The sequence below is a fragment of the Urocitellus parryii genome, chromosome 5 (assembly GCF_045843805.1).
Source record: "Urocitellus parryii isolate mUroPar1 chromosome 5, mUroPar1.hap1, whole genome shotgun sequence".
Classification (NCBI taxonomy): Eukaryota; Metazoa; Chordata; class Mammalia; order Rodentia; family Sciuridae; genus Urocitellus; species Urocitellus parryii.
This window is the reverse complement of record NC_135535.1, coordinates 107,945,370-107,969,690: the sequence shown is the minus strand read 5'-3', so window position 1 is coordinate 107,969,690 and position 24,321 is coordinate 107,945,370. Positions and strand designations below refer to the sequence as shown.

Genomic DNA, 24,321 nt, shown 5'->3' with positions numbered 1-24,321 from the left:
GCACCACATATAAATAGATGAACAAAATAAAGGCCCATTAACATCTAAAAAAAAAAAATTAAGCCACTCCATGTTTGCTGTCTTCTGCGCCCTCTGCTCACCACTCACACACTCTCCAGCCACGTGATAAATCTGCCATGTTATAATGTAGTATGGGATCTTCACCAAAGGCAGCTGCACAACTCTGGATCTCTTTTTCTTATAAAGTACCCAGTCTTGAGTATTTTGTTATAGCAACGTAAAATGGATTAAGACAGTGATGCACCATGAGGCAATATTGCTATGGCAGATTTTCTTCTGCATCAAATGCTTCATTCAGCCTGAGAACACTGAAAGGAGGCTAAAGGAGAGAGAAAGGGAAATCTCCCATTTCCTGTTTCAGAAGAGGGAAACAGAGGCCTAGAGCATGGAAATGGGACATGTTATAGTTGGCCATAAAGTTCAAAAATGCTTACTGATGTAGCCTGAGTTTCTAGTTTTCTGCATAATAAGAAAATCAGAAGACCTGGGTAAAATCCCAGCTCTGCCTCTGACTTGCTGTGTGAGTCTGGACGAGTCACTTCCTTCCTGGGCTTCAGTTTACTCAGCCACAAAATACAAGACTTGGAGGTCCATTTTCCTGTCTGGCGCTGCACAGCACCATCCCCTAGCCCAGCTGCCTGCACTTACCACATGGTGTGGTGGTCTGAGAAGATGTCCGCAGGCTGGAAGATCTCACCATCATAGTAACAGGGGCACTGTGCCTTGGGCACACAGTCCCCTCTTTCATCCTGGTAGAGCCCTGGGGGGCAGAAGCAGCCCTCCAGACAGACCTCATCACATTCTTCATCCGGGTAAGAGAGGGAGCGGCAGGTCAGGTTGCAGGGTGTCCCACACTGCAGGAACACCTGGCCCTTGGGGCAGTGCAGCGCTGGAAGGGAAGGGAGAGGAAGGAAGGATGACCAGGACATGGGTACCACCCCTTGCAGCCAGGACCCCCGATGATAACTGCATCATCACCACCTTCCTTTCCCACGATGAACAAAGCATACCTCCAGGCTCACAAATGGGTATTAGAGTTATGAATGCACACGTTTCTCCCCATCTTAACCCGAGGCAGCATTGTTTGAGTCACATCTGAGATCTCCAAGCCCAGGACGTGGTAGAAATTCCAGTGGATTTGAATATTTAAAAGAACTGGGAGTAGCAGGCATGAGCATCACCATGAGGGTGATGACATGGATGACGACCATTTGTTGAGCACCTACTGTGTGCCCTGCTCTTCCCAGAGGTTTCAGCTAACTCAGTGAGTTAGCTCTTATCACCTCCTTTCTGGAAGTGAGAAAACTAAGATTTGAGCTAAGGGACTGCTGACATCATGCCTCCCAGGAAGAAGCAGAAGCAAGATTTGAGCTCTCTACAGCCCTGAAGGTCATGCTCTGAATCACTCCACTCTAAAAAGGAAACAGTTCCTCTGAGGAACATGTAAGTCGTAAAGAACAGAGACACTCTTATACCTACTCCAGAAAAGTGGGCATCCCCCACCTTCCCACAGCCCCCTACCCCCTCGGCCAAATACAGAAATGATACAAGAGACAAAAACCAGGAAGAAGTAGGACAGAGTGCTGAAGCAGCCGAAGCATGGGCTCTGCACCCCCAAATACCCATGTTCAAGCCCCAGTTCCACCACTAGTTAGCTACATGACCTTGAGCATTATCCTCACTGGAATATAACAATATCTGCATGGGTCTTTGTGAAAGTTAAATAAACCAACACCTTTAGAGGCATGGTTGGCATACAGCAAGTTCAGTGTTATTATTATTAATAACATTGCTTTTGGGAAACACAGGTCCCGCTCATCAGGCTTGGGATGGGAGGAATATTCCAGAGAAAGATCCAAGCCAAAGGCAGGGCACTCCTGCATTGTGGTCAGTGTGTCCTGGTCGTCTAACGAATGCTCTGAGGATGCAATTCTTTGCTGGGAGGGTAAGACAGACATGGGAGATGTGGGGTGCCTTTTACCCTTCCAAAATGCCTTCCCTGTGCTCACTAGCTGCTGTACAAGCCATGAAAGCCCCATTCTGGGGACACAATCTTCCTAGGACTGTTAGAATCCTTGCCTCTCATTTCTTCAGCAGAAGCCCACAAGCGGAACATCTCGCAGAAGCTGTAGAAGTCACCACTGGCCACAAACCTCTGGAGAGACCCTGCAGCCTCCCTCCTGCCACCACCTTTGACTTGGTGTTTGAAGGTAGCTGGGAAGGGTGGGGGCCCTCTAATCACTGAGACCTTGACTTTTCTCTGACAGAGTGGAGTTTGTGCCATTGGATGAATGTGCAGAGGGAGGAGAGGGGAAGATGGGATGTGCTGGCCGACAGAACAGCGATCCCTTTCAACCCACTGAGTCTGCAGTGACAAGGGTAAGTCTACTCTTCGTCCATCAAAGTAAAGCTGAAGCTGGGAACTCTCCTTTTCTGACAGACCATCTCTAGCCTGGCTTCAAGCCTTATTTAATTTCTTCTTTAGTCTTCTTCCCCAGAATAAGCAATGCATATTTCAGCTTAGAAGACATGTATTGTGCACCTACTGTATGCTGGGGCAATGTGGAGGCTCAGGGATGCAAAGATGGTAAGCCTTGGTCCTTACCTTCAAGGAGCCTGTCTTCCCAAAGGAAACATGACCATTTTACAAGGGGGAGACTGTGTTGCTCCTGAATCTCTTTACAGCATGGAGTAGCTACATGTTTAAGTGCCTGCTCCATAAATGTACCCAACTGGTGTGACATCTTCCTTTCTATGGAGAGACTCAGTGGTTTGGGGAGCTCTGTTCATTTCCCAGGAAGGGAAAATGAGACGTGGGTCCAGGGGACATTAGGTCAGGAAAGGATGGAGTCAAGAACCAGGAGTTGAGCCCATCACCCTTGGGGTCAGAGGAACAACCCAAGGTCATTTGTGACATACACCCATCAAGACAGAGACCTCTAGTCCTTGAATGTCTCCAGAGAGAGTTACCTCCTCACCCCCCAGCACTTTCTCCAGTATCATAAAACCTCAAGAGTCAGGAAATTCTGTACCCAAGCCTGAGTCCCTGCCATGGCTGTGCCAGCCCATTTCCCCTATTCTCTTCAGTGGAGATGAAGAACAGCGAGAGATTTTTAAAATGCTTCCAATGGCCCTTGGCATTCTGGGCGAATATCTTACAACAGAACGCCATGGGAGGCTGCAGCTAACTGGTGGTGCATAATTTCTAATATTGGTGGGCCCAAGGCATACTCCTTGGCTCATTACTTTCCCCAGTTTCTAAATTTCTAATCAGGAAACTGGAGTTCAGAGGCTCTAGCAAAGAGTCAAGGTCATGTAGCTGGTAAGTCACAGGCAAGCAGCCAGGAAGGCTTCAGCTGCACTCTTGCCGCTGCCAACCTAAGATTCCCTGTGACATCCCAGGGTTGGAGGGACAGGGCAGGCTCCACTGCATGCATTTGTAGATTTTGTTGTTGTTGTTCATCCCTCTTTTTTAGGAGATTCCTTATACTTGAAACATGAGTTGGCTCGGTGGACCCCAAATATTGACACATCTAGAGAACCCCCACCTAAACATCTATTCAAATACATGATATTAATCCCTTTATCCCTGCTCACAGCTCCTGTTTTCTTGCTTCTGTCAGGACATCCTTCATTTTAGACTCCAAACACATCTTCTCCCTAAAAATCAGAATATCCACTCTACCTTATGCTTATAGAAAGTCTGCCTCACTTTCACACCTTAGTACCACTATTCTACCAAATCTTCTCTTCCAAGAGAGCACCTTTGTAAAACCATGGTAAAGTACACCTCCTCCTGAAAGCCTTCGTTGGTTTTCTCTACCCTTTATCTGTTCTGCCCTTTATTCAATGTGATAGGCACCTCCTAGGGAGAACTCAAAAAAGAAGGTTCAAGTTCCTCATCATTGCTATGGCCTGACCACACTGGGCACTTAGCAAATGTCCCCAGAGCAATAACGACAATAAAAAAGTGTTCCCACTCTAGACGCCCACTAGCGTGGAGCAGAGACCAACTTTGGCGCCAGGAATCTACCAGTGCAGAAGGAGATGTAAAAGTCAGCAGGACAATGATGCTATTCAGCTTTGTGTAATTTTATACGGTGCCAGAGATTTTTGCCAGGAGTCCATCAATGGCTTCCAGAAGTTATAAGCAAAGGATTTATGTGAGCGGGTATCGCCTTCATCAGATTCCAGGAATGCGGGGACCCACTGGGACCTAGGACCTATTCACTCCACAACCCGATCGTACCGGTAATGAACACTAGGTGGCAGCAGACACAGGCGATCTCTGCTTGGAAGGCTCCAGGTAGGAGCGCCAACTTGCCCTGCTGGAATAAGCCCACCGTGTGGAAGAGCTAGCCCCTCCACCACTACATCCTGCCAGGAGGTGGAAGTGAAAAGAACTATCTGCACAGCCCAGGGTTGTCAAATTGCTGCTGGGCCTATTTCCAAGTGAAATGATGCAGAGAAAGTGCTTTGAAAAGACCAATTGGACCAAGATCACAGGTGTCGGTAGAGTTTGGGTTGTGTGCCTGGAGGGGTGCAGCAGGCAGACGGTAGGGTAGGGACCCACCACAGAAGTTGGACTTGCGCCATGCGATGTGCACGCCCCTCCGCGCACAGGCCGCAGCGTAGTTGGCCACAGCATTGCACAGACAATCCCTGCCGTCGGAGCAGGAGCAGACGTCATATCGGCAGTTCTGCAGATAGGGCAGAGGGCTGATTGTGTGGTGGCAGGCCTCGAACGTGGAGGACGTCAGGAGAGAGCAGGCCTCCTCTGCGAACCTGGCTGTAGGGAAGAGAGAGGATCGAGCCCAAGTTGAACAGAGCCCTGTCCCACTCCCCTCAGAGTCCCAACCACAGGGACCCCATCCCCCAAAGAAGAACGACTCCAACCCTGAATCTCCCACACCCACTTCTCTGTCAGCAGCAGATTCTGCAAAAACAACTCTTGGCTCTGGGAATTTATTGCAATTTTTCTTCTGCAGCCAATTTACTTTCCTAATTACATTGGGCTCAAATACATATTAAACCGCAGCTCTGGAACACACACCCACTGACAGAAGAAAGTGGTCAGCGATGGCTGGGGTCAGACGGGGATGTTATTATAGGACTGAACTGCCGCTGCAGACAAATCTGCACGTGGCCACCCTAGTCCATTTATCTTACAATAATTCAAGTCTAATTTCATGTGGCTGCCGCTCCTGTAGACCAGAACATCCAGGGACAGGAAATGCACTATTCTTTTCTTTCTCAGGCTTTGGCTCAAGGGGGGCATTCAATAAAGAAGCTTTGAAGAATAAATGAGCCAGTTGCAGATAATCAAATGCTGATAGTAAAAATAATGGTGCCCCTAACCCCTCGCTCCATGCACTGCCGCTCCCCACCCCCCACCCCCACAGCGGGTGCGCTGTCCCCTTTAATGCACCGGAATGCCAGAGGGCTGGGGCGCTGCAGCTCACGTACTCAGGCGCGGGTTGAGGCTACAGGGATCGCTGTGCTGCTTCTGCAGGTCCTGACAGTCCCCGTGCAGCTTCCAGGCATTCCCGAAGTCCACCACCAGGGGCTCCACCAGGCCCGCGGGGGTGAGGAAGTCGTCACCCTTGTTGCCATTGTAATTCCCACACAAGCCACAGGTCTTCCCGGCATAAAGTGGGGACAGCTGTGGGGAGAGGCCAGACTACCTTGAAGCAGCAGCCGCCTACCGAGCAACTGCTTTGTTTCACTTGTAAGATGGTTTTGATCTTCCCCAGATGAAAAATAAATAGGAATGGTAACTAAGCCTTAGGCTGTAGGAGAAACCAATAAATAAAACAACCAGCAGTACACATTTACCACTTCCACCCTGGCCCTTCAATCATTAGTCAGAGAAGGACCAAGCCAAAAGGGATTCTAAAGATTATCTAGTCACTTAAAGATGGAGAAACTGAGGCCCAGGGAGGGAAAGGGACTTGCCCAGGGTGACAGGAAGAGTGGCAGAGCTGAGATGAGTCAGTAGGTTGAGCCCAGCCCCAGGTGTTCTGTGTCCACGCCTGCCAGATGGCCTAGGCCAGTGGCCCCAGTTCCCCTGAGGTCAGGTACAAACTCAACACCTGTCCACTGAACACTTTCATTGGTCACCCGTGGGCCAAGCAGGCTGAGTCAGGTGTGGTCTAAGTCCTCTGCAGCTGACACTGTATGGCCAGTAGCAACACCTTTCTCGGTGGCATCACTGAGCATCACTGCCAAAGGGGCCTGTCAGGATGGCCATTGGGGAAAGTGAGGTCCAACAAGGACACTGGGGCAGTGTGCTCTGTGGTGACCAGGAGGGGACCAGGACTCCAACGCCCAACCATCGGCACATCACTCATTGTCCAATTACAGCTGAACCAAGCTCTGAACCCAAAGGGCACATCAAGGGACAATTAAGGAAATGGAACCTGCCTTTTGCCCAGGACAGGTGGGGACACCTGGACCCTGATGTGAAGATAGAGCAGGGGTTGGACCCCAGAGTCCTGACTCCAGCTCTCCCCATAACTAACAAGGCCTGTGACCTCCCTGGGTTCTGAAGCCTCATGAGCTAGACCAGGACCCCCCGTGGTCATCTCTTGGAGGCCCTTCCGGCTGCTAGCCCTGACTTAACAAGGTACAAGATGAACAATCCAGTGAAAGATTATACCCTCATAAAATATGCCCAAGTAAATATCCTTAATAAGAAAGGGAACAGAGGGATGCCCTCCTTGTTTGCTTTAAAAATATCTAGTGTCACATTAGGGCACCAAGGCCTTTCCTGATGTCTCCACTTAAAATGTAAATCCCCCAACCCTGGCACTTCCTGCTCCCCCTCCTCTGCTTTATTTATCTCCCCAGGATTTATTCTAATGTATGATTTAATTTACTTGTTTGCTTTGTTTATTGTCTGCTTCCCCCAGGAGAATGTGAACTAAAAGAGGCCAGGGTCTGTGCCTGCTCCGTTTCCCCACTGTACGCTCAGCATCCAGAATGCTGTCTGTCTAAGTCCGTGCAGGCTGCTGAAACCAAATTGTAAACCAGATGGCTTAAAACAACACACTTATTTCTGATAGTTTGGATCCTGAGAAGTCCAAGATCAAGGCACCAGCAGATTCGGTGTCTGTTCAGGGCCCCCTCTTCCTGGTTCAGAGATGGCTTCTACTGCAGCCTCACATGGTAGAAGCTGGTCTCTGGGGACTCTCTCAAGGCATTAATTCCATTCATGAGAGCTTTGCTTGGCAACTTAGAGCCCTCCCACAGCCATGGGTGTTAGAATTTCAGCATATGAACTGGAAGGGAACACAAACATTCAGCTGGTGGACGCTCAATAAATATTTCTTGAATGATTGAATTGGTGAACTAATGTATAACTCAGTGCACAGATGGGTTCTTCTCCCAGCGCCTGCTGAAAAACAATACCAACAGTCAGGGCTGGCCGGAACTGAGCAGCAAAATGGTGATGAACTGGGAGTCCCCTTCCCCTCTTCTCAGCATCTTTCCTCCTGCTTCTTAGACACATAGCTCATGCTCCCCAAAATCCCCTTTGCTCACTTCCGCTGGCCACCGTCACTATTGCCCCGCAACTCTTGAAAACTATTCTGCCCCCCATTCTGACTTTGGCTTGTCTCAGAGGTCAGCATGGCCCGCAATTAGAACCATGGATGCATCCAGGGACGGCCGGCCGTGCCTGGCTAAGAGGCCTACAGTGTCCAGGCTAGGACACTTCTGAGAAGACACTTGCTGTTTGAAACAGACTTGTGCTGGTGGCAGTTCTGACCAAGTGAAGACTGTCAGACACCTTTTCCACAGCACTCTGCTGGAGCTGGACTGGACCCTGTAGCCAGGGCCTTGCTGTCTCAACAGAGGATCAGAGGGCCCCTCTCCCCAGGAGGCCTGCCTCCACCTAGCTCCTCCACCTAGAAGTCCCTGAGGAGCTAGCCCTGTGCTCCCACCTCCTGCCCTTCACAAACACCCCCTTTCCTGCATCATACCAAACCCACAGGACAGTCCAGAGGCCTTGGGGTCATCTGATCCTGTCCTGAACCTTCACCAAATCCTCTTCTTATAAGCTAAACTTATAAGCTAAAACAACACCCCCAAAGACCCCATTCCTGTGGAAAGGATCTAGCTCTCTCTCCGCAGAGGAAAGACCAAGAACAGAGGAAGCTGAGGAGGAAGTGGGCAGACACCCATGACAAGAAGTCCTGGACCAGCTGATGGAGGGAAGAAACTGCGTGGGTGAAGAGCACCCACTGTGACACGTGGGAGGGGGCTGGGAAAGTGGACCGGCTCATGTGGAACATCCCCTTGAAGCCCGGGTGCAGGAGGAGTGACTCCACAGTGACCCGGAGACCAAGCTCTGTAGGACACTGAGCTCTGTAACCAAATGACCTAGAGACTGGGGCAAGTTCCTCTGGCTCCGGAAATAATGAATCTTTATTTCCAGTTGGAAGTGGGTGTCTGACTAGAGGATCGCCCATCCTTCCTGATCTGTGGTCTGTGGTTGCAAGGTGACTTTTTATAAAGAAAAAGAAAACAAAAAAGAGCTAAGTATGAAACTCTCTCAAGGGATCTAGGACAAGAGAAAGAACTGATCACCTGAAAAAGGAGAAAACAGGATCTCACCTCCAACGTCCATCACAGAATTATACCAAGGATCCTGGGGAGCAGGGACCCAAGGATACAGGAGGAGTCTCCCCAGAATCCTAGTGTGACAGTTCTCAAAGGGGTGGTCTTGAGACCCATGAGGCTTAAGGGATCTGCAAGCCTAAAACTACTTTCATGAAAACATGACATCATTATCGCCTTTTCCCTTTTCATTCTAAGTGCACAGTGGAATTTTCCAAAGGCTACATGACACACTTTATCACAAAAGATGGATTGCAGAAGTAGATATGAGAATCCAGCTGTCTTCTATTAAACCATTCATTAAAGAGATTTACAGAAATGTATGACAATGGTATTCTTCTCACTACTTAGCTTTGTACTGGGAAACAGTTATCTCCCCCCCCCCAAAAAAAGGGTATTTATATTAATGTGTGGTAGTTTCAGTATTATATTTGTAAACATGTTAATAAATACACGTTCTAAATGCCTCTAATTTCTAATCTGACCAATAGATATAACCCTCACTGAAGATCTTGGGGTCCTTAAATAATTTTTAAGAGTGAAATAACATTCTGAGACCATAAAGCAAGAACTAGTGGTCTAATGGGAAGACACTGGGCAGAGAGCAAGCCCTTGCTCTTCTATGGAGTGGTGTGGACTAGAGGCAGGCTCTCAACTTCTCTGTACCTCATTTGTCCCCCTAATAAATCAGCAGTGGTAATACCAGTGCTGCCCACTGCCGGGGGCTTTTCAAGAGAAACAACACATCCCAAAACTCCATAGAGTCTGGATAACCATCCACGTGATTCCAGGACCCCTAAGAATAAGAGGATGTGCCCACAGACTCAGAGGCCCAGTGACTCAGTGAGGAATCTGGCAGGCCCCTATGTAGCCTTGCACAGATGGGGTTGGGGGCAGCTTTCTCCCCCCAGGGGTACAGGACATGGGGACCTGGCTGCGTTCCAACCCAGCTCTTCCCTTGCTGCTACACTGGGCACTCAGGAAGACACCCCCTCCTCCCAGGCCTCATTGCAGCCAGGAGATTGGTCAGCAAATCCACCACCTCACCAGCCCCACCAGGGCCCAGATAGCCCAGCGCAGGGACATCTGATCCCCAGAAGAGAGAACCTGTCAGGCCAATAGGGGGCGTCCAGAAAACAAACACCAGCTTCTCATAGACAAGAGAGGCCTGTTCCTCACTCTGGGGGTGTAGGGCTGAGGAGAAAGGAATTCTTCTCCCACCACACAAAGCCATTCTGCCCAGAGCACAAGGGGCACTTTGTTAGGATCAGGCTCCCGGGAGGCATGGCTCCAGAGGGCACCTACCTTCACCAGCAGCTTCCCACGGCCATCCCACTCCACCTGCAGGTCCTCCCCATAGCTGAGGCGCACAGAGGTCATCACAGTGTGCTGGATGCGGAGGTCACCTGGAACCCGGCAAGACAGTGTTTAGGCTGAGGTGGGGAGGGATAGTGTGGTGGGGTGGCAGGCAGGCAAGCTGGGAGAGATGGGATGTCTCATAAAGACCATAGCAATGACCAGAGAAGAGTTAAAGCAGATGGGATGTCCATGAGGCTTAAGGGGGTCTCAGAGGAAGGGTACACAGAGGCAATTAGGATCCCCAAAGATCCCCCAAGGACCTCCTGTACACCCTGCAATTCCCTGTAATTTCCCTCAATGCCACAAGAGGGCAGAAGAGGCTCCTGCATTCTTAACTCTAGGCGGGTTCTTTTCCAGTGGACATCTGCCACTGAACTCCCACGCTGGGCATGCCTGGGCCTCTCTGCCTGTGCATATGGCTTCCAAACTGGATTACTCAGTCCCTCTGGCTGAGTGATGCTGTGTGCAAAGCTGAACACAGCAGTGATCACTGCTAGGAGAAGGTAGAGACAAGTCAGGAGCTTATACCTTGCCTCAGGGGAACATATATCATCTCATGGAGAGACACACACAGCTGAGCACACACAGACACCAGTGTACTCACTAGCCCAAGTTCATCCACTGCGTGCAATGCTAGGATTGTGGGCCACAGTGTGGCCAGGAGTCATGGAGGACAAAGGGTCTGAGAGCAGCTTTGTGGGTGAAGTTTGGGTGTTAGGCTGAATGAAAACAATTTTGCTTTGACTGGCACTGTGCAAACTAGGTGGAGACACTGACCAGCAAGGCTTTTCCCAGGGCAGAGGATCACATGGTTTTGCCCCCACCTGGCATCTTTGGTCTGACCCCTTCAGCAGCCATCCCCAACCTCTTGGAGTGTGGTCATTCCACTCCTTTCTCACCCCAAAGTACAACCAGAATCACCCTGCCTCAACCGGTTCCTTTGGCTCAAGTCAAGGCAAAAATCCTCTTGGCATCTTTACCTCTCTGTACTCTCTCCCAGGCCTAGATCATCTCCTCCCTTACCAGGTGTTCAGCCAGCTTTCTCTTTGGGTCCCCCTCCTCCAGGAAGCCTTCCTTTCTTGCAAGGATGCCTGCCAAGAATATCCACCCCGTCCTCCAAAGATAACTCCCCATCACATTCCCAGAGAAGAGACAGATGGACCCTCACCAGGAAGGAAGGAATGTGGAGGAGGAGGGGTGCTAGGGGAGAAGCTGTGCCAGCCTGGGGCTTGGTAGAGGAGTGAGCCCACCTTGAAGGAGGGGGACCTGGACATCCTGGCCATTCATGGAGACTCCTCCTCCATGCTTCAGCTTCACGAAACTGTTGTGCAGGGTGGGCAGCCTCACAGTGGCTGAGCGGGTGCAAACAGCTTCAGGGTCATCAGCACACTGTTGAGAGGGGATTCGGGGTGACTTCACTGCAACCCCTGCTAGTCTAGCATTAGCCCAGGGCCAATTTAACCAGAGAAACACCTCAACTTCAGAGAGCCTGGGCACCTCCATCTTCACAAAATATTGTATATGAATGAGGTCCCCAGAAGCATGCAAGAAGGCCCTAATCCCAGCCCCCTACACACACCCCTTAATATCCTGGCCTGGTCTTATACAAAGAAATATAGGCCTCTGGCTCATCTTCTTGTCCCTGGGCCTATTGATACAAGAAAATCAGGGACTCTGTCCTCAGGGGAATTCAATAACTCTACCTCTCTTCCCCTCTGCTGTTCCCTACAAAAGAGTCTGCATGTAAACCTTGGAGCTCAGAAAAGGTGATGGGCCCTCCTTGCCCCCGCCCCACTCAGTCCTCAGCACCCAACAGCAGAGATCCAGCCATAGAGGCCACAGAGCAGACCTAAGGGGATGCTTCTCCTGGGCGTGGACTGAGCTGGCCCTGAGTAGGTGCTGGCAGGGCAGGTGCCTTCTCCCAACAGTGAGAGAGCAAGGTATAGCTGGGTTTCCGTGAATGAAGCCAACTGAGTCTGGAACAGCAGCCCCACACCCCGGTAGCTCTGCAGCCACCTCACTGCCTCCTGGCAGGTCAGCACAGCCAAACTCACCTGCACAGTCTCTATGACAATGGAGAAAGAGTGATCCTGGCAGTCCTGGGCCAGCAGGTACTGGCAGATCCCACTGAAGGTGAAGTACCTGTTGTCAAAGCTCTTGAAGTGAGATTGGCCTGTGACAAGACACTCCCCTGGAGGGACACAAAAAAAGGGAAAAGCAGGAGTTAGGGAAGCCCCCAGGGTGGCAAAGGTGGCACACATATACAAACAGGGTGCCCGGCTCCCCACAACTCCAGAGGAGTCCTTGCCCCACGCCCGTCTAAAGCCAGGATCTAGCAGAGGCTCTAAGTCAGTCCCCACGCCCTAATGGTAGGATGTCAAAGCTGGGTCATTCCGTTCAATTTCTCCTTTTACAGATGAAGAAACTAAGGGAGGTGACAAAGCTGTGCACAGTCAGCGGCCGAGTCAGGGCCAGAAGCCAGCGCTCCTGACTCTCAGCTCTTGCCGCCTCTATTTCTTTCTGGGCTTGCTGCCCCAGGTTCAGAGCATCTCCCAGGTCAGTGTCACAGCACTGCAGAAGGCAGCCTGGAAGCCCGCACGGTGCCTGGCCACAGGAGGCTGTCCAACTGCTCTGTGCACTGGCATGTGGAAGGGCTCAGAGACACAGCCCCACCCAGGAGAGTCCTGAAGGTCGGGAGGCAGGGAGAGGACGGAGGTGGAGCTGTCTCAGGGCTTAGCAGTCGCCAGCTCTCATCTGCGCCTCAGCAGAGGAGCAGCTCTGGGCGGTTCTGAGGCCACCTCAGAGGCACGGCCATGCGCTGTGACTTCCATTGGGGCCAATGGGGGGGGCGGGCAAAAGACCATCTGCTCATGATCTCACCACTGCCCTGCCAGGGCTAACCTCGGCAAGGCCAGCTCCGGAGCCCAGGCTGACACATCTGTAGTGGGGGGGACTAGAACTCCCCTTCATCATCTGAGAACTCAGGGTCCTCGATGCCCCCCGCCAACCAACTGCCTCTCCAACTCCCTGGGGGCCACAGCTCAGGCCCCACACATCCTGGAGGATGTTCAAGCATGTCTGCCAAAGTCTCTGCCCTGGCTTGGAGCAACCCCATCTTCAGGACCCACAACAGATAAATCAAAGCTAAATCGGGCATCTAGGTTAATGCCAACCTCTCTCTGTGCATCTCTCCATCTTCCCTCAACTTTGCCATCTACTCTACAGAAAAGAAAGGGGGGCTTCCTTCCCACCCACCACCCCTGATCGGCGCTGGGTTCTCCACTGCCTTTGCCAAGCCTAACACTGAAGTTCCCCCTAAGAGGGACCTATAGCCAACCCCACATGGTCCCATCTCTCAGGGCTGACATGGGGCTCTGTCACACAGCCAGGAGGTTCCCAAAGGGCACAGGGAGACTCCAGCTGCTCACCTATCAAAGATGAGTACCAGAAAGGGTGGGCAGTGGGAGTGGGCCCCATAGCCTCCAGCACCACAAGGAGAGGAAGATGAAACCCAGGATGAGGACGAAGATGATGGGGACAGTGACAAAGAAGAGAATGAAAGTGACCAGACCACTGGCAAGGAAGTAAACATTGAATCTGAAGCTCGTTCCATCTCAGATAACGATGGGGATGAAATGAAGAAATCACTGCGGCTTTTCCAAAGGCTTTACCCAAAGCCTCCTATGAACAGTGCAGAACTAACAGACCTCTTAATTGGCCAGAACCGCAGTGGGAATGTGATTAAGAATGTTTCAGACACAGAAATGACGATGCGGATGAAGATGAGATTTTTTGGTTTCATAAGCCTTTTAAATTTAACTGGAAGAAAGGATGTCCAGTGTGCTGAACAAATTAAAGAGTTGATTTTAAGCTTCTGTGAGAAGAACTGTGAATAGATCATGGTGAAACAGCTTTTAAAATTGACACCACCCAGCCTTGGGGGTTCCTACTAAGTGAAAGCTTCATCCACCTCTCTCCACAGACTGCTCTCCCATACTCCAGCCGCTTCAGAAAGACGAGGAGAGTCATGCAAAACTAACCAGCCGTGTGGCAAGTGCCCCTTCTACCTGCTGACTTGCAAGACATTTGTGGAAGCAGGAAAAAACAATTCCAAAACAGAGACAGAGCCACCAGAAAGATGAATTAATGTTCATAAATGCAGAGGAAGAATTTTTCTATGAGAAGGCAATCCTGAGGCTCAGCTTCTCAGTGCAAGAAGAGGGTGACACTTGAAGAGCGACACTTGCCTGGGTGGCAGGGGGTCTTCTGAGGTTGTGCCAAACCACGATGCTCATTCCAGGCAACAAGATAAGTGAAATCATAGCTAAGCTGAAAGGGATGGGCTTATTTTTGTAAAATTACCAGAAAACTATGCGGAGATTTACTGAAAAACTCATAATTATTCAGATTTAAGTCCTCTACAAAAAGTAGGGTGCTGTTCCATGTGTCTGTGACACATTTACAAAATATCTCTTTCTTGGGTCAAATTATGAATGGTTGATTAAAAACTTCCAACAAGAAGAAAAGCATGGAGTAACAATTTAAAGTACTCCATAAAACTCCTATTTTTTATTCTAAAATCATTTTTTAAAAAATAAATAAAGTCAAGTACCAGAGGAACCCACTGCCTGCTACCATGTGCCCATATTTTCACTGATAGGCATAGTCAAGGGACAGGCTAGACTTCACGGTTTTGGATCAATTGTGGTTCTGCCTTGAGTATGTACTGAAGGCAGAGGGCAGGTGAGAAGCCCCAGGTTACTGGTAAGTATCCCTAGGTCTAATCCTCAGGGCCACTGACTCCTTCCAGGATGGCATGGACAGGAGGGCACACCAGGCCAAATGACAGAGAAGAAAATAAGGAGGTCCCAGATGGTTCACCTAATATCACCTCCCTACTCACTGCCCTCACAGAAGGGCAAGTATGAGAGGTGACTGTTCATGGAATCAGAGAACAGGCCACAAGATAGGGTCAGAGGTCACCCCAGCTCATTGTAAATGTCCTGGAATTTCAAATCCAGCAATGTCACAGGAAAACCTTTTTAAACGACTGGTTTTCAGAAAACACCATTGCTGGACAAACAGAGCCACATAATCATTTATGTCAAATGTCTTGACCCTGCTGCCATGAAATGGGTGGGAACTCTTTCCCCAGCCTTTCTCTGTTTTCTCTAGAGCACTCTTATCTGAGTAAGAAACTGGACTTCCATTATCTTTGACAATGCAAAGGAAAAGAAGGGTCAGTGAGAAAATGTGCAAATATTCAAGAGCAAAACTTTCAGGGCTAAAATCTAATCCTCCATCTGATTTCCTGATCTGACCCCACTGATTTGTTTCTGTTAGAGAAGTCTACATAGCATATTCAGCTTATCTCCTTGGTACAATTGAGGAACAGGACTGCAAACACAGGAAACCCAGGGAAACGGATGGGTGAGTTGCTGGGTAGCAGTTGGCCACAGGAGGTGGGACATCTGCCCAAATAATGGGCCAAATGGCCAGGCCCACCCCTCTTCTGCCTGGAAGAGAACACCTAGGATATTAGCAAGCAGGCAGCAAAAAGCAGCCCTGGACAATCAGCCGACCATCATTAGACAGAAAGGTGGGCACTACAAGTTTGGTGAATGAATGAAGGCACATGATTTTTAGAGAAATACAAATCAAAACTACTCTCAAAACTACTCTCAAAACTACTCTAAGATTTCATCTCACCTTAGTCAGCATGGCAATTTACAAGAACACAAGCAACAATAAATGTTGGCGAGGATGTGGGGAAGAAGGTACACTCATATGTTGCTGGTGGGACTACAAATTGGTGCAACCACTATGGAAAGTGGTATGAAGATTCATCAGAAAACTTTGAATGGAACCACCATTTGACCCAGCTATCCCACTCCTCAGTAAGTACCCAAAGGACTTAAAATCAGCATATTATAGTGATGTAGCCACATCAATGTTTATAGCAGCTAAACTATGGAACCAACCTAGGTGCCTTTCAACAGATGAATGGATAAAGAAAACATGGAATATTACTCAGCCATAAGGAAAATGAAATTATGTCATTTGCTGGTAAATGGATGGAGCTGGAGAATAGCGTGCTAAACAAAATAAGCCAATCACAAAAAACCAAAAGCCAAATGTTTTCTCTGATATGTGGATGCTAAGTCACAATAAGTGGGGGCGTGGGAGCAGATAGAGTTACTTTGGATTCGGTAGAGGGGACTGAAGGGAGGGGAGAGGGTATGGGTGTAGGAAGGATGGTAGAATGAATTGGACATTATTATCCTATGTATATATAATATAAATAACTATATGACCAGTGGGATTCTACCTCATGTACAACCAGAAGAATGAGAAATTATACTCCCATCTATGCATGATGTATCAAAGTGCATTCTTCTGTCATGTATAACTAATTAGAACAAATAAAAACAAATAAATAAATAAATAAATAAATAGCATACAAAGTAGAGCATCCTGAAGTTAATGCAGATCTACTCCCACGTGAATAAAGATCCTCTCTCATTTAAAAAAAGGAGTGGGGAGAACCTCTTTTCTGATGGAAGAACATCACCTCTTTCAGACAAACCCTTTATCTGCAGCTAGCAAGCCCTGCACAGGCTGCTCTGCTGGGGTGGCTTTTGCTCGCTGCCTGCAGCCTTCCCTGCAGAAATGTCAGCCACAAGCCTTTAGCAAATCAACTCAGACTTCCTCCAGACATCAGAGTTCACAGAAGCCTGCCCGAAAAACACCATAACATCTCCACCAAATGTGAAAATGCATCTCTAAGTGCTCTGCGGGAACCATCTGTTGGTTGCTCCTTTGAGGTGGTCATTATTACCTCCAGTTCACAAATAAGGAAACTAAAGAACACAGAAGTTAAATTAATCCAAGGTTGCAAAGTAGTCAAAGAGCAATTTGAACATGGACTGTGTAATAGTTTGTATCTGGAATATTCCCCAAATGATCACATATTGAAGACTTGGTTCCCATCGCAGCGGTGTTCAGAGGTGAGGCTTTGGGAAATGGTTAGATCATGAAGGTGCTAACCACATGGGTGGGTTATCCCATTGAAGAGTTTATAATTCAAGGAGGTAAGACCCAGCTGGAGGAAGCAGGTCACTTCGGGCATGCCCTTGAGGACTATATCTCATCCCTGGACTATATCTCGTTCCTGACCCCTCCCCACTTCCTGGGTGTCACCAGCTGAGCAGCTTTCCTCCACCACATGCTTCCACCACGATACAGAACCAGCCACCCATAGAATGAAACTTCAAAAACTATGAGCCAAAATAAATCTTTCCTCTTTTAAGTTGTTTGTCTCAGGTGTTTCGTCACAGTGATGGAAAGCTAGCTAACACGGGAGGTCTACCTGGATCCAGAGCCCTAAGCACTTGACACCACTCAACAGTGCTTGGTGCACTGGCTCCTGTACTTTCTGCACACTTGATTTCTTTAGGCCAAGCCTGATGTCATTCTGATTCTGGGCATGTGTGGAAATTTGTCAAAAAGCATAGGGGCAACATGGAGGTTATATGGAAGAAAACCTTAGCTATGAAAAAAGATGCACTACCTGGATTGAAGGAACTCTGGTGTAACTCCAGAGACCCCCAACAAGGGCTGGGAGAGACCCTGGAAGCTTTCTAGGATCTCAGAGACTCCGAATCCCCAGAGGAGCCCAGGCACCCAGGAATATACCCTCCTAAGGGAGCTCATCCACCCTAGTTTATTCGTGGCTGTTTCTGTTGTCCAGGAATGAGGGGCTTATTTTCCTTCTTAGAAACTTAGGAACAGACTGACCTTGAATTCCAAGATTGAACTTCAGGGCTGGGATAGAATCCATCAAATTACCTTGAACCCAAGTAATAGAGTATGCTAATCCCTCCCCTCCCCAAAGAGGTCTCTCTAGCCTCCTGTACCACCTGCCCAGCTACACTCCCACCTCACCCCCACCCTCCTATGGCACCTTCTTTGTACCTTCATCTATGTCTCTGCCCTTCTCACCCCTGCTTAAAGAAACTGCTGCCTCTGTGCTCTGGGAAAATGCTAACAGCTCATTAGCATTGATGGGGTACTTGTTGGATGTCAAGTAATACTAGCCTCACAACGGCCATGGGGTAAAGTTGCTCTTATCATCCCCACTTGACAGACAGGGAAACTGAGGCTGTGAATCATTAAGTAGCTGACCAAAAATCACCCAGCTAGTAAGTGGTAGAACTGGAATTCCAACCAAACCACCTACATCCCAAGTCTGTGCTCTCAGCTCCCATTCCAGGCCACTTTTACACGGTCACGGGACTTTGGATACAAATGAAAAGCCCTCTACTGGCCCCCTCCTTCCTCTAGAAAAGTACCTTCCACACTCTTCTAGTAGGAGCTTGAGATTCTATAACAAGGGCTTGATTCATTTGAGGAACAGTCCCTGTTTACAGGCATGCTCTGCCTCCATTATCTGCAACCAAACTTTTATAGTTCTCAGGGTTACAGAAAGGAAAGCCTGCAGACTTGGGGAAACCACATGCTACGGTTTGTATGTTAAGTGTCCCTCAAAGGCCCATGTGTTAAATGTTTGATCCCCAGAGTGGCATTTTGGGGAGTTGTTGGAACCTAAGAAGGTGGGCTCTAGTGAGAGGAAATTATATCACTGGGAGCGTGGTCTTGAAGGGGATAGCAGAACCCCATCCTCTCAGTCTCTCTCCCTCTACTTCCTGGATCCAGAGGTAACAGCTATGAGAGACTGTCATCACCAGAGGCCCAAATAAATGGAGCTACCCCAATCTTGGACTTGAACTTCCAGAATCATGAGCCAAAATAAACCTCTCTACTTCACAAGTTACTGGGTCCCGTATTTAGTCATCTGTAATGCCAGGCTGACTCATGCACCATAGCTTTACCTGTGGTTGGCTCGACCTCTCACCCACAGCAGAGGAATGCAGGGAACGGTACAAGTCTGCCTGGCTTGAAGGAACTCAGTAGACCAGAGCTGGATGGGGCTACCTGCACATCTAGGCATCAAGAGAATGAGTCACAGGAAGCCCCCGCCCTGCCCCAGCACAGACTTCTGCCCTCCTGAGACCTTCTTCTCCCTCTCACTACCCATGCCCACGCTCCCTGTGCTTGGCAGCCTCAAAAGGAGTTCTTCATGGTGCACGACTTCTCTCCGCCTATATGTAGACTGGACATGTTGACTTATTTCTAGTGAATATAATACAGCAGATGTGATAGATGCCAGTTCAAAATTTTGTTTTTTAAAGACCATGGTGCCTGTTCTGGTTTCTCCCCACCCCCTCTCTCTGAAGTCACTCTCCCCAGGGGAAGCCAGCTGTCATGTTGTGAGGCAGTCACAGGGAGAGGGCCACACGGTGAGGCTGCAAGCCCACTGCTGTGTTTTGCATGTTTCCCAAAGTTCACATGTTGGCTACTTAGTCCTCAATGCAACAGTGTGGGGAGGTGAGACCTGTGAGAGATGATTAAACCAGGGGGGCTGTGCCCTCATGAATGAACTAATGTCACTACAATAGGAGTGGATTATGTGGGTTGTTATAAAAGCAAGTTGGGCCCCTGGTGTTCTCTCACTCACACCCTCTCGGCCCTTCTGCCTTCCACATAGAATGAAGCACCACAAGGACCTATAACAGATGCCAACACTATGTTTTTAGACTTCCGGCCTCCAAAACCATGAACCAAATAAAGTTCTGTTTCTTGTAAATTACACAGTCTGTGGTATTCTATTATAGCAGAATAAAACGAATGCACATAAATAAGCTTCAAAGCAATCCCCCTCACTCCCCTGCCAAGCCTTCAGATAAGACCACAGCCCCAGTCGATAGCTGTTTGGCTGCAATTTCATGAGAGATCATGGGTCAGAGAGAACCAGAGTCAGACTTGGATTCCTGGTATTCAGAAACTGTGAGGAAAAGTTGCACAGCAATTGATAGCCAACATACTCTCATCTTATTTCAGAGAATCAAAACCCAGTTCTCTATTTCTAAGATTTACAATATTGACTCCTCCAAGTTCTGCAGAGAAGCCTTGGCATGTTCTTTGCTTTACTAGGAGAGCTGAGCATATGCCCTTCCAGAACCTCCCAGTCCACTTTTCTTATGAGAAACTCTTCCTGCAATCTTCACCTGGGGAGCATAAGACAGCCCCACTGCCAGCAGAATCATGGGAAGGCATCCATACAAGCCTGGGGACCTGGGCAGAAAAGGACTGGGAGGCAACAACCAACTAAACTTCAGAACCAGAGAAGGAGGGTCAGAGTGGGGAAATGAGAATGAGAAAAGAGCTCAGTGGCTTTGTTGGCAAAATAACAAACCACTCAGTAGACCAGAGCTGGATGGGGCTACCTGCACATCCAGGCATCAAGAGAATGTCTTGCATCTTCAGCAAAGCTATTCTCTAGATTTTGAATTGACTATCAGAGCATTGTATTGTCTACCCAGACCAGACCATCATGCACAGAGTGGGCGATTGGAGAATGGATGGATAGATAGAAGGCCTCCCTGAAGTAACCTAGTCCTAAGACTTTGTAAATTCGTATTCCACCTGGAAAAAAAAAAAAAAAAAACATGGCAAGCTGAATTGCCAATTCCACCAACTGTGGCTCACAGATCTTATATAATGAATGTGTATTATGTAGACATTAGAAGTTTTTCACAGGTTGGTTGCAGCAACTTTATATGTCTGTCAAAGGTTCCTTGGGTCTTTCATGGGGTACTATTATGTTAAATGGAGCATAGGTATCAACAGCAATCTCTTGTACTTACTGCTTTCTTCAAGGATTACACAAAAGATAACCTGGTTAACCTAGCTAGACTAGTGGACCTAACCCTAGTGCCCACCTCCCATCTAGTTCCAGAATTTTCCCAGTGTAAAGGGCACTAAAGAAGGAACTGAGTGATTTTAAAGACCTCAAAAATCCAAAGACCTCAAATATGATCCCTGGTATCCAAGATCATCCTGGTCCAAAATCTAGGATCAGGAAGAAGAGAAAAGGGAAGGGCAAAGGTAAAATCCAGGCAGTTGTGAGTCTGAGTCCTGACTCTGCCTCTGGGTAGCTATGTAACTTTGGGCAAGTTACTTAACCTCCTTTTTGCAAGATAAGAACAAACTGTACCAATCCCACAGGTAACAATAAAGTAATACCTGGAAAGTGCTTAGTACGCTGTCCAGCACCTCAAAAACATCATGTGAATAAGTTCAAGGGGGGAGACCTAGGGTCACTGGAGTAAGGCAGGTCGGGAGCTTTGAATGGACAAAGTTTGCAGTAAACAGAACAGAGCAGATGCCAAACAGAGGAGAATGCAAAAGGCAGAGATTATCAAACAATTTTTCCTAAGCAGATTTTCCGGGGCAGGGACAGGTTTGGAGGAATCATTAGGTCACCTGGTTCTCCCAGCTCCTGCACCAGGCTATGGTTTGCATATCAAGCATTCCAGAAAATTCCAGTAAGACTCTCACTTCAAGCCTAAAGGGTTATCAGCACCTTCTTCCTCTGAGTTTTCCAAAGAACTCGGCAGTCAAGACTTCACAGGTCTTAATCCTTTGAGTAAACAGGTGACAGGAAAGAATGAAGCACCTTAGCCAGGGTGTGGCCTCCCTTTTCAGCTGGAGAAGAGCTCCCCTCCTCTCCCACACTCAGCACAGCTGGTATCTGAAACCTGAGCTGTGATGGGGGGGGGGGGGGCTGTCGCCATTTTATGCTGAAGAGTCAACTTCTCCACACCTTGAGGTGGCCCTTCCTGTCAGAGAGGACACACCTCTCCGTCAAGAGAAGGGAGGGAATGAGCAGCAAGCAGGTCACCTACCTGGGCATTCTTCATTGCTGCAGATCCACAGGCTCTTTCGGCAAATGCTGTCAGGGGAAAAAAACACAGGTCATTGGTAGGTCAGCCAAGGAAGGTCAATTTGAGCTCCCCACAGATATCACAGCCCTCCCGAGAAGCTCTGGGAGAAGGGAGCAGCGCTAGAGGAGTCTTTGGGAAAGTTGTAGAGGATGGAGCTTTGGTCACAGAGGAACCTTGGAGATGTTGACAAGGGAAGAAACCCTGACAGAAAAAAAAAAAAAAAGAAGAAGAAAGAAAACCTAGGGTATCTAATGTCCCTGAAAATCTGCTCAGGTACGAGGAGTCCAATTCCTGCTGTGTGTGCCCAGCGAGGACCAGAGTTGTTCTTAAGGAGAGGACTTGAGCTAAGCAGAGAGAGGCACCCCAATTGGGCCTGGCAGGCAGCAGAAGCCATGGCAGACCTACGTGAGTCTCCACTTGACTCTGCTGCCTCCTACCACTCGGAAGATCAAAGATTTCAAGGAGAGAAGGAGCTGCCTTCTGCCTGGGGGTTGCTGTGTAGCCCATCTTCTGGGAGGGAGGATGGAGGGGGAGATGGTGACTGTGTGTAAAGGACCCTTTCCTGTGACCTCCCCACCATCTGCGCATGGAGGTACTATAATCCCGCATCCCAGCACTGCCTGCCACAGCTGTTCCCAACCCCACCATCACTCTCCATGCCAGCCCAGGCCAGCTCCTGGTCTCCCCGCCACTGACCCTCCTCCCCCAGCTTCCTCTCCCAAAGCCCCTGGGCAGCTCTCCAGACCACATGGTGCTGCACAGTTACCAGGTGTTGCAGTCTCGAGTGAGGGAGGCGCCTGGAGGGTACCGCTTCCCGGAATGCACACAGGAACACTGGGCGCTCTCCACACAGCGGCCTTCATCAAGGAGCTGTCCCTCTGGGTTCAAGGGCATCAAGGTAGAGGTCTCAACATTTCATCATTAGAACTCATCTCACAACTATAGAATCCCCAGGAGTGATCACCAGCTTCGGGCTTCTCCCAGGAAACTCAAAGAACCTGATGTTCATCCCTCATATGGATGCAATGTGAGGGAGAGAGATTATTCATCTCCATTGTACAGATGAAGGAATGGGAGAAAAAGGTTTGCTCAAGGTCCACCAGAAGGGACGTCAGGAATCTAGACTTAGGGCTTTTTCAAGAAAGCTCCAAGGACTTGTGTGATGAGGGGTGACAGAGGGGAACGTTATTCATCACCCTGCCCAGATGGAGAAATGGAGCCAAGGGTTTTGTTCAAGGTCTTCCAGTGCAGAAGTCATGAGTTGAAACACACAGGACTCCCTTTCTGTAATTCAACAGGGCTTGTGACCAAAGCTCACAATTGTCCCCTGGACAGACTTTCTAGAGCAAAGCCCTTTTTCAGCTGAGCTCACACGGCAAACCCAGCAAACAGTTTACAAACCTTTCTCCCAGACGGGTTTCCCCGGCCCCAAACAGAGAAAACAAAACTATAGTTCAGATGGGGCACGAGCTCCCCAAACAAAGTCACTGTTGGGGCCCAGGCCATCCTCCCGTTTCCCTAGACACAGTGCCTTCATGGATATAGTACCACAGGAAAACATAAATTAAAAATAAAGCCCAGCTCAATCCTGATCACTCTCTACAGAGACTTTGAAAGACTACATAAAAGGCCTCTGATTTCAGCCATGAGGAACAAACACAAGTGGCCTTCATCTCCCTTTCCAAAGCCCAGGGCACTGGCAAGGTCCTGGATTTGTAAATAAAGTGGGAAGTTTATTACCAGGGCAGCTGCAGCCATCCACACATTTCTCCTGACACACTTCATTGATGTGCAGGCTCTGGCAGGTTCTGGGGCAAGGGGACACACAGTCCTTATACTCCATGCCAGCAGGGCATGCTGGGCCTGAAAAGAGAATCAAAGGAGTCTCCCCAGAGCAGCTCTCCAGCAGTGCCGCATCTCCAAGCCATGCCCCCAGCCCAGCCTCCTTCAAACCCCTGACAGCTTGCTCTGTCGTCAGGGCTCCAGGGATCATCTTGGCCCTACCGGTCCATGTGTCCCTCTGAGGTCACCTCTCCCACCCTGGGAGACCCCAGCTAAGACTCACTGGGGGCACCTGGGACCACAATCCCTTCCCCTTGGTCATCCATCCTTGAGAAACAACTTGGCATTCTTTTGCTCCTCTATGCTGGGTCCCCTTTACCTAAAGCATTCTCAGGGTGACACAAACTTCTCTGGGCTAAAAAGGAGTGGCCTCTGGGAACCAGCAGGGAGCTAATGGTGTCCCCCATCACGTCTTCCTCCAAAAGACCCTCTTCCCCATGAAATTGGCCCCATTCAAATCTACACACACACAGACACACACACACACACACACACACACACACACACACACAGACACGCACAGGGCACACGCCATTCCCATCCACTTGGCCTGCATGGTGACTCGTTCTATATTTATTTCCCTTGCTGGAAGGCTGCCTATGGAAGCCTATCACCTAAGTATGTCTCTGTCCTT

General features: G+C 49.1%; 1 protein-coding gene and 1 pseudogene across 1 annotated transcript in view; one reads left to right on the top strand and one right to left on the bottom strand.

The window, feature by feature from the left end:
* Positions 1-24,321, bottom strand: part of Vwf (von Willebrand factor) — a 151,052-nt gene that overhangs the window by 94,144 nt on the left and 32,587 nt on the right. Inside the window, exons 8-16 of the mRNA XM_026403302.2 lie at positions 23,586-23,708; positions 22,612-22,723; positions 21,807-21,853; positions 12,054-12,190; positions 11,250-11,388; positions 9,946-10,046; positions 5,488-5,683; positions 4,595-4,810; positions 670-910 (exon numbers count right to left, since the gene is read on the bottom strand). Coding sequence (XP_026259087.2) covers positions 670-910; positions 4,595-4,810; positions 5,488-5,683; positions 9,946-10,046; positions 11,250-11,388; positions 12,054-12,190; positions 21,807-21,853; positions 22,612-22,723; positions 23,586-23,708 — 1,312 coding nt within the window. The remainder of the gene's footprint in view (positions 1-669; positions 911-4,594; positions 4,811-5,487; positions 5,684-9,945; positions 10,047-11,249; positions 11,389-12,053; positions 12,191-21,806; positions 21,854-22,611; positions 22,724-23,585; positions 23,709-24,321) is intronic.
* On the top strand, positions 12,813-14,232 carry LOC113192938 (BRCA2 and CDKN1A-interacting protein pseudogene; annotated as a pseudogene).